Genomic DNA, 13,876 nt, shown 5'->3' on the forward strand with positions numbered 1-13,876 from the left:
CATCCCCCCCCCTCTCTCTTTTTACCCCCGCAGGGAACGACGTGAACTGCAGCGGCTCGAAGCCCGGATGGAGCAGCCATTGGGGAAGTGTACAGGGCTTTAACGTTTTCTCTCTCTGGAATAAGAGAAAAGACAAAGTAAAGGCGAGGACCGAAGTGGAACCGAGATCCGAAAAAGCTCCGAGACCTTCGCACCAACCCGAAAACACCTGCACCAGGACCCCTCGGCCGCTCTCGGACACAGAATCCGAGGCGACAGACTTGAAGTGTGGAAGTTGGGAGACGTGCACACAGCGGAACATACACAGCTGAGCTAGCAGCACGCTAAACGCCGCACAACTAGCCGCGGAGCTAACTTGAGCTGGGAAGTTGCTTTCCCCCCCCCACACATCACGGGGCTCGAGATCCAGTCACAAGCTCAGGCTCTGTGAGAATCCCGGGACTTGCTTCATGAATTATGTCTGCCACAAGCATTGACCCTCAGGTAGGAAGGACGCGGCGCCTTGTAAGGGAGCTCGCAAAGCTAAGCTACCCGCTAACGTTGACGGTTTACTGGGCTACGGCTATTCCTCGGAAGTGCTAGCTACTAGCTACTAGCGTTGGCCGGTGCTTGTAGCTAGCAAGTTAGCCACATTCCCGGGGAAACGGCTTCACCTTTTGCTGGACCTTTAAGGAAAGCGACACCATTATATTTGACTGAAATGCTGTTGAATGCATCTTTGTGTGACGCTATTTTATTATTTACGTCGACTTTAGCAGGAACAGCTTCTATTCCTGAATATGTGAAACCTATAGCTAACGACTGGAAGCTGAAGCTAGCCTACTCTGTCAGTCACAACTTTTAATGGAAGATGCCTCATATACCTGCTTGATATTCCACAGGATGTTGTTTTTAACTTTATTACAAGATGTGTTAACGCAATTAACGCCGTTTAAAGGGGTGGGGGGCGTCAGTTGTATCACAGTTGTACATCTTATCATGTAATACTCTAAATAACCTGCAGCCAGCTGGTATTGTAGTTTTACTGCAGAGTAACGTTACCTGAATGTTTTGCTTTGCCACTCACTCATCAGAAAGTGTGTAGACAACATGTGAAGCTGCTCTGTGGCAACCTGTGTGTGTGTGTGAAATCTCAAACCATGTCCTCCATGTGTCTTCTTCTTTCCATGTTCCAACCTGGATGCAGAGATCAAAAGGACAAGCTTCTAAAGGTGAGTGGAGGCATCACTGGACATCTACTCCACATCATTTAGTTTGGATCTCTACTCTGGGCCTACAGTTTATTTCCCTCTAAATACACCAGCCCATCATACACTCACACACTGCCTGTGTCACACAACTCTTTTACACTACATTATGCTTTGTATATATATATATGGTGTGGCTTTTCTTCTCACGTTCATTTTTCTTTCATCAACATCCATTTTTGGGAGGAAACATCTTTCATGAAATAATGATGAATATGTTCTCTAGATGTCTAGTGTGAATACCGAGCACAGTATTGAGCCAGGACACGAGTGGAAATAATAATGTTTGCAGAGACATTGAAGTAGAGCATCCGCCATGTTATTAAAAGGGCAGGTTAATTTCACAAACCTCTCATTATCACAAACCTCCAATCTTGGGGAACGCACTCTTTTCAGTTTCTTTGTCAATTGACAGTATCCATGATGAGAGGATATAATGTTGTGTAAGCATTTTTTTCCCCTGCAGCTTTTTCCCTGCACAATGGTGGTGTATGTAGTCTCTGAAGGACTGGCATCCACAGTTATAATTTGTAGCAATATTCCATCCAAATCGGACTTTTGAGTACAAAGCAAAGACGCACATAGCTCTGAAAGATGTCTTTAAAATGTCTGTAATTGCTATTTCACAGAGAGTGGAGTTCGTGGTCAGCTTGAGTTTTGGTAGAATGTCAGAAAACTCACACTTGCAGCACAGTCCACCTTGCTACTGTCCATGTGCTGTAGCAAGGATATTTCAATTGAATCAGATAATTTAACCTGATTAGTCAAACTGATCAGTGGCCTGGTAAAGAGAATGGCAGACTGGCACAGCAGTGTCCTCAGGTCATTTTGACAAAAATAGGACTTGGGGTCATACATTTTGGCAATCATGAGGCTGTATGGAACACACACAGCAAACAGTTGTGAAATACTTACTATTTCCTGATTGATTCACAAGGTTTTTGGTCCCTAAATTATCAAAATTATGAAATGCAATGAAAATATACCAGCAATTTCCCAACCCACAAGTCAATGACGATCAAAATGGTTTATCCATTAATCAGCTAATGGATTTATTGACTGATCATTTTAGCTGCAGTGCTTTCAATCTGACCACAGTCACTTTTCTATGTGAAGAATCAAACTACACAAGTTTAAATTCACTATTAATGCTTCATACTCTAAACATCAGCTGGGAGTCAGTTACTCAGTACAATTAGTCCTGGCAACTGTTTTGTTATGGCCTCATAATTGTATTTTTTATGATGTTCATGTCGTCTTTGATTTACTGTAGTTGGTTTAGAGGGTGGAGTGACACCTTAGTCATTTCTAAGTCATGAAAATTCCAGAGAATTGGCTACGGAGTTTACCCAGAGTTTGCCTTTCACACATGAACAACACAGCAGGAGGTTCTCTCTACAGTTCTCTGTACAATTGAAATTTCCCCAGTTTGGGATGAATAAAGTCGATCTTATCTTAGATGCGTTCACAACAGCAAAAAATCCTTTGTGTTATTCAAGTGAGAGGTGGAGCAGCCGGATACAGCAGGCAGACACAGGAAGTGGCGTATTGACTCCGCTTTGGAGATCACATGATTTTGTTTCAAGCACCCGACACCGTCATCAGCTCTTATCACCACAAACTCTCTTGACTTCTTTATCTTTATCTTCTACGTGTGTGACACTGCATTTCACCGGGAAATATTTCAATTATACGTATATATATTGGATTTCTATGGACTGTATACTTTGCGGCCAGGCAGATAATGCATGTTTAAAATTTTAATTTTGTATTTTGTTGCAGTGCAAAATGGTTCACTGCATCAGAAGGAGACTGTCCATGACAATGACTTTGAGCCTTACCTCACTGGTCAATCAACTCAGGTAAGACTCCATCTGCTGAGTTATGAAATAACACATAGTTAAAATCAATACCACATTATTTATAAAGGTATTTTCTGTCTTGATGTATAACTGTGCACTGTTAGAATAAAGACTGAAATGTGTTGTTGAGCATTAAACGAGACGAAACTCCTGTAATGTGTAGAACAGAAACCTTTAAATGGACAGCACACATATGTAGAACTATAACATGATCTGATTAGTGATTAGAATGTATTGTATTGTATTTCGGATAGCATTGAGTTAAATTATTGTATATTTCTACAATAAGTAAATCAATCATTGATTTTCAAACTGTTGATAAAGATATTTGATATAAAGTTAATTAATTTATTGAGATGTTTTAAATCAAAGTGTAAGGCAATTACTGATTTTGTGATTCTGCTCACTTTCATTCGTCCAGAACAACAGCTACCAGTCCATCACCGACCCCTACCTGTCCAGCTACTACGCCCCCTCCATTGGATTTCCGTACCCCCTCAGTGAGGCTCCCTGGTCCACAGGAGGGGACCCGCCTATTCCATACCTCACCCCTTACGGAGCCTTAAGTAATGGAGACCATCATTTCATGCCGGACACAGTGTTTGGCCAGCCGGGGGGCCTGGGAAGCAGCATCTACCCCCACAGGTTTAACTTTTTCCCTGAAAATCCTGCCTTCTCTGCTTGGGGCACAAGTGGCTCCCAGGGCCAGCAGACTCAAAGTTCAGCTTATGGTGGCAGCTATAGCTATCCTCCCAGCTCTCTGGGGGGTACCTTGGTGCCTGATGGTCAGACGGGCTTTCACAGTGACACCCTCAACAAAGCCCCTGGTATGAACAGCCTGGAGCAGGGTATGGTTGGCCTGAAGATCGGAGGGGATGTTACAGGCCAGGGGTCAGGCATCAAGGCTGTAGGATCTGTGATTGGTGGACCTGCAGTGGCCACAGGAAATGGAGCCACACCTATTGGCATGCCCCCACCCAAACCCACCTCCTGGGCGGCCATTGCCAGCAAGCCTGCCAAAATGCAGCAGCTGAAATCTAAGGTAAAGCCAGGGATGCCCAATCTAGGGGGAGCTCTGCCTCCGCCACCCATCAAACACAACATGAACATTGGGACCTGGGACAAGGGCCCAGTGACTAAAGTAGCCACAGCTCCAATGCAGCAGCAGCAGCCTCTTGGCCTGCCTCATGGTATGCCTCCTCAAGCCGCCATGCAGCAAGGACCCATGCAGCCCCCTCCCCAGTCAATGGTGCAGCCCCAGATGCAGCCTATGGCCTTACAGCCCCCCCATCATCAGCACCATCAACCTCCACCTCAGCCCTACCAAAACCATACCCAGCCCCCACAACCCCAGACCCGCTGGGTTGCCCCACGTAACCGTAACCAAGGTTATGGGCAAGGGGGCCCCTGTCTAGATGGTAGTGGTATGATGGGTGTGGTTTGTGGTGGGAACAGTGGCCCCCAGACTTCTGCCAGCCAGGGACCTGGTGCGGAGTCTCATCCGGTGCTGGATAAGCTGCGTGCCTCTCACAGCTACAATCCCAAGGAATTTGAATGGAACCTGAAGAATGGTCGTGTTTTCATCATTAAGAGCTACTCTGAGGACGATATACATCGCTCCATCAAGTACTCGATCTGGTGCAGCACGGAGCATGGCAACAAGCGGCTGGACTCAGCCTTCCGGGCCATGAATGGTAAAGGTCCTGTGTACCTGCTGTTCAGTGTCAACGGCAGTGGTCATTTCTGCGGTGTGGCAGAGATGCGTTCACCAGTGGACTATGGCACCAGTGCTGGTGTTTGGGCACAGGACAAGTGGAAGGGCAAATTTGACGTTGACTGGTTGTTTGTTAAGGATGTGCCTAATAGCCAGCTGCGCCACATCCGCCTGGAGAACAACGACAACAAGCCAGTGACCAACTCACGCGACACCCAGGAGGTCCCTCTGGAGAAGGCCAAGCAGGTGCTCAAGATCATCGCTACCTACAAACACACCACCTCCATCTTTGATGACTTCTCCCATTATGAGAAGAGGCAGGAAGAAGAGGAGGAGGTGCGTAAGGTGGGTAAAATCACCTCACTGTTACACCAGAATCATGTCTTTGGCACCTTGAGTGGAATCAGTTTATCTGTAGGTAATTGTTTTCTGTATTCTTCTCTTGACTGACTGTTGATTTGTCTGTCATTTGTGAAACTAATTTTACTTCTTGTCTGTTTCCTCTTGCTTCTTTTGACAGACTTATGAACCTCCTCAGATACAGAACCGCTCTCGGTTGGATCAGGTAAAGAACTGTCATACTTGTTGGTGTCATTTAAACAGCAATATTTTCTTTCTTTCTGAAAGTCACTTATTACTCTCAATTGGGTTTTTTAGTGCAGTGTAGATGAACATTTAGATAATCTGATATTTAATCACTGCTTTATATAGATACATTCAAAATGTACTACAGTTTACTGTGATGTTATCGGTTGCTATATCTAATTATATATTTTTTTCTTTCCCAACAGGAGCGCCAAAACAGGAATAAACAATAGAGGACATTTATCCTTGGCTTGATCAACAGTTACACTAGGACTTTTGATTTAAGAGACAGAAGAATATGAAAATGCAACCAAGCCCTTCATTTTTTTTCCTATTTAATCCTGGTGAATCTCTGCCATTGTTGAGACTTGTGCTTTTTTGCCCCATACACCACCCACTTCTTGTGCAGGGATAACAAGCTGATTTAATGTATTACCAAGCCACCACCACACTCTTTAGTTCAGCTTTTTTTCTTTTTAAATATTTTTCTTCCCGTTCAAGCTCGTACTCTTCTCTCACCACCAGACTGGTTTTCTCTCTCCTGCTCCCACCCCCTCCTCTTTCCAATTGAATCAGGGTTTGACTGCACCATGGAGAAAAAAAATCTGCCACTTTATATTTCAGTACAATCAGGAACGGACGTGTCCTGCCCCTATTTGTCCATGTGGGGGCAACATTGCCATGCTTCAGAGTTTTAACTGTGCCAACAGGGTTGGAGGATCCCAAAGGCAATGTCGGACTTGGAACTGTGCGATATTAAAACTTCAATGATTTATCTATTTTTCATTCAGATTGACAAAATCTCTATTTTTTGGCTTACTACTGACAATTTTCATTTCAGAAAGCTGTTTTCTGGAGCCTTAATGTTTTTTTTTTCTAATTATTGGTGACTTCTCAAAAGAACTGCTCAAAACAGTGACACTGCTGGAGAAATCAGGGATAGTGTGAAGTCACACGGGACTCGAGACATTTCAGAGGAGGAATTGCAAAGGCCTCTGGGAAAGAAATAACGGATGTTTCCTCCACAACCAGAACTCTCACCATTTAAATCAAAAATTGTACTATTGACATCCTTCACAAACCCTCTGCTTTGCTTTCGTTTTGTTGTTTGTCTTAAAGGGGTCTTTTGTATGTTTCATCAGGAGATTCTGCTTGTGTACGCAACCCAGTCTGAGAGAACTGTCGCATCCACCATTTTAAATTGTTTTATAATCAGTTCAAAATGAATTGTCGCTTTTGCATTTTTGTTCCACAAAATGGGGGGAGGGTTCACCTATTTGTCCATTCACCATCATTCTGTCTTAATCCTCTGTTTTTTTGTTTTTCGTTTTCCTTGAATTTGGTTTTGCTAAGTCTATCATGTTGGTCGTAATGCTAAGCTTTAACGTAGGAGCCTATATATTCATGGAGAAAGCCTAAAAATGTATAACCTAAAAATTAATGTAACTGATTTACTATCAAGTAAGAAAAAAATAAGAATGAAATGTGGTTTCTGTGTGTTTTTTGGTTGTTGCAAAAAAAATTTGTTTGTTGTAGACTGAATCCATTAATTATGAAACGGTAAAGTACTTTCAGGTATGTTCATGGTAAAAAAGATAAAAGTTAAAAGAACAAAAGTCACTAATAGATGTGTGTGCCATGCATGGCAAGCTGCAATATAGTAGGTCTGCTGGAAACGAGTAGGTGAGTGTTAATGTTGTGGAGTCAGGACGGTGTCCCCCCCTGTTCTCGTTTCTGTCATTTCAGGGCATTCAAAGCCAGAGGACAGTTTATTAGTTAATGAGCATTTGAGATCAGCAGATTATCTTGTGATTAGTTTGATCGTTACTTTAGTATTTTGTGGATTGCGAGGTCCCCATGTTGCAGAGAGGAATAAGACGTGGATTTCTTTTTCAAATAGAGGGATCTTTTTTGTTTTGCCACTTTTTGTTTTATTAATTTTCCAAGTTGAAATCTGATGTAGATTCCAAAACCAAATCAGTTATTTTGATCCAAATATTTCACATCTTTTGTTTGAAATATTTCAGTTAAAACCGTAATGACAGTTGCACCTGTTCATATAATGTGGCCTGGACTCATACACATGAAGCTGTTTGGTCTTTTCAGATTATGTCAGACAGTGTGTGTGCTGTATGATCCATCTTGATCCTGTGAGTTTACCCCTTAATTACTTTGAGATGGCAGGAAACTGCATTTTGCAAAACTGTTTGCTTCACGGACGTATTTCGGGATGTGTGAAGCTGTGTTGTGTTTTTTTACATGGCCAAGTGGTTCCCCCTCCTGTAATGTAGAGTAACAGACCTGACAGGAACCTTCCCTCTTCATCTCTTTATCTTTTTTACCTGCTCTAATCAATAGCTAGGTTGATCCAAGCAATACGGTGAATGCCCTTCACGTGTCTGCCTTCACCAACACCTGCTCTCTCCATTCGGCATAGAGTCGGGGGGAGGTGAGAAGCTAAAAGGATGCCACCGATATCGCAGTCCACCGCCGTCTTTGCCTCAGGAAGCATGAGCTGGTTGTGATGATTGTACAGGGCTTTTTGTGCACGTGAATGGTAACTGTCAGAAGAGGTTTGCTGCAATAGACGGGATGTCAGACTAGCCATCAAAGTATGTCTCAACACTACAAAAGGATTAATGACATGAAATATTAAACATTGATTATCTTATAGACCACAGTTGTAGTGGCATAATAACTTGTTCAAAAGAGCTATCTTGGTTTTTCTTTCTAGAAGAAATCGAGCCTTAATAAACTGTCCATTACGAAATTACTTTGTGTTTGCTCTCGTGAATTGTCCAGTAAGTAAAGAGTCTCCTGTATTGACCTTCTACAGAGAGGACGCTCTGAGGGGCAGCCACAGCTCTTAAATGTCACTGAAAGGTTTTCCAGGCTGGAACTGTTTTTGTGTTGTCTTATTTCATTATGGTGTTACACCTGCCTGTAAAATCTCTCTTCAAAGCACGCCTCTGTTTCCACAGGCTCAAGAGGTCATCTACAGAATGTTAACAGATGGAAGTGCTGTACCCCAGGATAAACGTTAATGGTATTTAAACAAAATTTAAATAGAATATTTGACATTTTAGAGGCTAATTTAACTTTGGAATTTTAAAGACAGAAGCTTAGTGTTAAATCCATGTATATATATTTCCAAAACACTAATTTTGATAATCCAGTTCTATAGCCTGAGTTGACCTAACTCAGCTTTACAGCTAAATACGTTTGTTCCTCATTTATCAGAAGATTTGTTCTCCTTTTCTCGACAGGAGCTCTCCGTGGTGCTGATCTCAGCTGGAGGAAGTGCTGGTGGAACGTTTTCAGTCACACAGTCAAGGAACGAGCTCAGTCTTGAGTAAACACGCTGTAAGTGATCAAATGGACACAGAGATTTTCTTGTGTTTGAAGTATACCACTGTTAATTGTCATAACATTAAATTCCGATAAGGATTCCTGAAGAACCATCTTCAGATTAGCAGAGCAGGTCCATTAAAAAAAATCTGATGTATTTCTGTAAAGACTGCTTTCATGGCAGCAATGTACAGTTCCTCTTAAAATAACACAAGAACAAGCAGAAAAGTCAGAGCACCTCAGGCTTTATTTGATGTCACATCATTACAAAGGATGCATCCAACTGAGACATAACATAAGCAAGCAATGTCACATTTAGGCTCCCTGCACTACAGACCCATAGTATTAACCTAACTCAGTGAAGCAGCCTGTATAACATTCCCACAGAATAGGACTGACGCCACACAATACCCACAATAAGGTTATTTATTTGACCTCATGCTCAAATTATTGGTCGAACAGAGACTTTGTTTTTATATATAGGTGCAGTGACCCCCTGCAATAAAGAACCCTATCATTCAAATATGATAGCAAGTATTGAATAACCTGAATCATTTTGGAACATTTAAGTCACCAATGTGGGAGACAGAAACAGCCTTTGCTACATTTTTCTTTTGTCCCTTATTTAATCAAAAATATGTGTCGAAGATCCTCTTTTAAAAACATATTTCCTCTGAGATAAATTTAATTTGTCTCCATGAATATGTCCAGTGAGGTTAAAACCTAATAGACTATGTGGTTAGATACAAATTCTGTTGAATTTAATACTATTGTAGAGTGAAAGCTAATGTAGCTGATAGTTAATATTTTTATTGTAGTTTATCTTTATATAAAAAACCCTCGACCTGTAGTGGGCTCCAACGTCAACCATGCATTGGCGGAAGGACGCCTATAGGTGGCGTTGAATCACGTACATTTCTATATGTTGACTCCATCCGACTAAACCCTGCAGACATCGTCAGATCATGTCCCTCCACAGCTCCTCATCCTGTGGGCCTGAGGTCTGATCCCCACTGTGAAGGTTTGCTGGACCAGACCTTCATATGGAATTATACATTATAGACTAAATTCAACTGAAGCTGAAGCCCACACAGCCTCAATGATGATTGATGATGATGGTGAAACATTACAAGCTGTCACAATACGAGTGGAACAGAGTAGTGTGTCACCCCACCTCCTGAAGAGATTTAGCTTGAAACCAATGACAGCGGCTGGTGTTTATATTATCGGACACACTTTCATTTGTAGGCAGGATTTGTGTCCGGTGCGTCAGATCCATTGGCCTCTAATCGCATCTGTTTGGATACATTTTCTCGATAAATATAAATTATTATTACTAATACAATTTTCATAATGTATATATCACAGATTTGAAAGCTTACAGATCTTTAACCTGACGATAAACTGATTCATTTATCAGACGAGATCCAAACACACTTTACAAAATGATGCAAACCTTTAGCCAGGTCCAAAATGAAAAAAATAAACTTAAGATGCGGTAATAAACAGGCTTCCATGGACTTAGATGTTTCCTCTACATGTTTGTGTCGAAGCCAGAGGACGGTCAGTGACCTCACTTGGAGAAAGTCCAACTCTTTACGTAAACCTGCGTCTTTTTCTTCTTCTTCTGTTTTGGATGACTCAGACATTTGGGACAGAAACTGTGGACTAAAGCTCTGATTTAAAAGTTAACGTTGCTAACCTAATTCCAGAGCCTATTAAAGTGCGCATTGCACCCACACAAGAACACACACACACACACACACACAGATAGAGACGCACAAGCAGGGCGCGCGTTCACATGCGTGCGATTGAGCACGCGCAGTTGAGTGACATGTACAGCAGTCAGCTTGAATCCTGCAGCTGTGGTTTGCAGCCAGGCCCCGCTCCTGGAGCATGAAGGGCCACAGTGGTGAACCGGAGCCTGCGGCCTGCAGGGGACATAACGCAGAGAACAAGATGTGATGCTGTGCAGATTCCTCTCTTGGCATTCACCGCGTGCCTTAATTGTATGGACATTAAATCAAGGTCCGCTGTGAACACGCAGAGTGACAACCCTTTAAAAACGTCGCCTTCCTCTTCAGCCTGCTGCTGACGGGAGCCCGCAGCCTCTGACCCTGTCTGACTTAAACCCCAGCATCTGCCGCCAAGGAGGATGCAAGACTGCGATTTAAGTAGCTACAGCTCCCGGTTCCGTGCGCGCGCTCGGACACACGCACGCACACACACACACACACACACACGATAGTCTAAAGCCGATTTTGCAACACAATCACGCCCGCGCACACGCTCATGTAGACACTCAAATCTAAAGCACCAGCAATAATGCGCGCGGCCACATTCCTCTCATCCTGCGCCTCTTCGGACTCCACGCAAAGAAATATTGATACCACTGCGCCACAGCTCTACACGAACCCCCATCAGCTCCCAGCCCATCACCAGAGGGTGTGAGGCAAAGCTTACAGCTGGAAAAAACGTTGTTATCGACAAAGCACCTGCAAACACATCTACCCTGAGATTCTGTGGATCTGCGTCTTTACGCATCTCTTGGCACGTTACCTCGCACAGAATGACAACTGAAGCTATACACGGGCTCTCTCGCTTTGTCCTCCCGCAAAACCACTCGAATTACGGCCTGAACCCCAACACACAAAGGCAAGAGTGGAAAACAGGAGAAAACAACGTTGGCAGCACATCACGCGGCTATTTGTTTGAAGGCATACATCCCACTGCGAAGAGTACTGTATGTTCCGTTCAACTTGGCTTGAATGCAGTTCCCCGACTTGTCCACGATCAACGCCCTCGGACAAAACGCGCGATGCCTCCTCTCTCCTCTCATGCAGCTGACACACTACACAATCCTAGTCTTTAAATTCAACTACTGTGCGTGTAGAAAACAGCGAGTCGCTCCTCTATGCGCCACACAGCTCTCTAGCGCATCCCTAAAGCCGGCGGAGTCGGGAGGCTGAATTTCACGTGTTTGAGGTGGAGCGTGGGGGGGAGCGTTTTCTTTGTCTTCAGGAAGGTCCTCTCTCTCTCCAACAAGAGTCAGTCGGTTCCTTTATCTTCGTGTCTTTTTAATCTGACCCATTTCAGGCTCAATCCAGCCCTGGATGCGTGCCCCCCTCTCTCGCTCCTCTCTCTCTTTCGGGCTGTGTGATCCACTGTCTCCCGGATTAGAGCGCCCCTCTCTTCCCATCCTAGACAATTGTGAGTCTCCGCTGATTGGGCTTCAGCGCAAGAGGATTACATGGGCGCACAATGACGTCATGGCCCGGGGCCCAAGCACCCCCCCACCCCTCTCTCTCTCTCTTTCTCCCTCCCTCCTCACCTCCCCCCATTAAAACCAAATCCTCATCAGCCCCAAATGTCCTTGAAACCACCGGCCTGACTTTCTGCAGCGCGTCATGCATGCATGCACTGGGCAGACTGTAGAAAGGCCTGACAAGGTTGCTATTTACTAACAACTGCAATGTAGCCTGCAGCCAGAAGAAGCCAGAATAACATGGCAGCTCCCCTGTCGCTCGTGTGTGCATCTGAGCACCGACACCGTGCGGGTTGGACCCAGACAGGTGCATATCCAGTGGCTAACTGATGCCCTCAGACCAACGTTGCAGACCTTGGCTCTGCAGTTTGCGTTTTGTGTCAACCTATTTCCAAAACACCCAAATGAAGTTTTTCTAACATCCCACACTGAGCTCGTGGCCTAGCCTCTGTGAATTAGATGTGGGCCAAGGTAACAAAAAAGTGGATGAATTGTACTTTGTTAAATAAACCATCAGTTGGAAGTAAATGTAGTCAATTCACCCTTCACCTCATTTTGACAGGCCCTAATCCACATGCCATTCGTGTCCTCATGGAGCTGCATGTTCCAGCCACATAGAATTGTATCACTGGCAAATCTGCAAATACTGTCCTGTCATCCCAGTAGGTCAGGACTAATACTGTGTGCATCACCTATTATTTAGCATAAATTGTAAAGTTGGAAAAACACGTATAGGCTATTTTGTGGTGGTGGTGCACATTGTAAGTTGTAAATGATCACACATTATGTATTGAATGAAATGCACCACTGGTAATTTCCCTACAGCCCAGCAGCTGAGAATTGTGATAAATTGTTGTAGATGTATTTGGGCTCCTGGGCTCTGACTTTGGACTAAAACAATTATCTCCTTGGTTTTAGAGATGTTGACATCTACATTTTTTCCATTGTTTTGGTGTTATGACTAAACATTAGGCCTAAATAGCTCCTGTTAATCAGCTCCTCTAAATGCACATCTCTATTTTTCTTTCAGATATTTACAAATCAGTTTTTTCCCTCTTTTTGCTAGTTGCCTCTTTCCCGTCTCCAGATTCACATATTTCAAAAGGAATTCTGAATATTCATTTTTTTATGTGATCTGTCCACCAAGAGGCCTTTAGTCAATTTTTTGTGATCTGCTCATTGAATTATTTATTTATCTTTGTATTTATTTATTTGTTTTATCATGGTGTGGTCCCGTATTCTGCTGCTTAGCATCAATTAATGCAATTCAACCTGCAGTATTTTTCTTTACCCTGAGTGAGTCATATATTACATTTAAATACAGTTCCACTAAAATCCTTCAGGAATATATTGATTTCTGTCCCGGAAGAAAATGTCATTGGCTTTTCAAATGTCTCTCCCTCCTTCAGGAGCCTGTGTCTCTACCTCCTACTGTTGGCTGAACAAAGAGACTGAGAGGAGGAACCCTCAGCCTCGTTTAGGAAGAAACCTTCGCCGCTTTGCTCCCATAACGGAGCCTATAGACTCGCAAATGTGTTCTTTTTTTAAACAAATTATCAAGCAATCATCATCTATTTTAACTTCCCTGCCTATTATCTGATCTCAGCATGCGTCGCAATCTACATCTCAAAACACGTTTCCTGCCTCCCTACATTAATGCAAGTCATTTGTTTGGCCTGTTGGTTCCCCATCACCAAAAAAACAAGGCAAAATGCAGTAATAACCCAGCCTGCACCGCGGCCACCTGCTACAGGAGAAGCGTCTTCAGTCCAGATTTACTGATAAATCCACGACGGCCCGGACTCACAATCCTTTGTTCGCTGTCTCCCTCTCGTCGTTGCGCGTATCCTGCAGC

General features: G+C 43.5%; 1 protein-coding gene across 1 annotated transcript; it reads left to right on the forward strand.

Moving 5' to 3' along the window:
* Positions 1-43: 43 nt before the first annotated feature.
* On the forward strand, positions 44-8,181 carry LOC109635216 (YTH domain-containing family protein 1-like). Its single transcript, XM_020096241.2, has 6 exons — positions 44-483; positions 1,187-1,211; positions 3,030-3,109; positions 3,531-5,168; positions 5,344-5,388; positions 5,615-8,181. The coding sequence occupies exons 1-6, from the start codon at positions 457-459 to the stop codon at positions 5,639-5,641; spliced, it is 1,842 nt and encodes a 613-aa protein (XP_019951800.1). The 5' UTR covers positions 44-456; the 3' UTR covers positions 5,642-8,181.
* The last annotated feature ends 5,695 nt before the right edge of the window (positions 8,182-13,876 follow it).

This window comes from Paralichthys olivaceus, chromosome 6, assembly GCF_024713975.1.
Source record: "Paralichthys olivaceus isolate ysfri-2021 chromosome 6, ASM2471397v2, whole genome shotgun sequence".
Lineage (NCBI taxonomy): Eukaryota > Metazoa > Chordata > Actinopteri > Pleuronectiformes > Paralichthyidae > Paralichthys > Paralichthys olivaceus.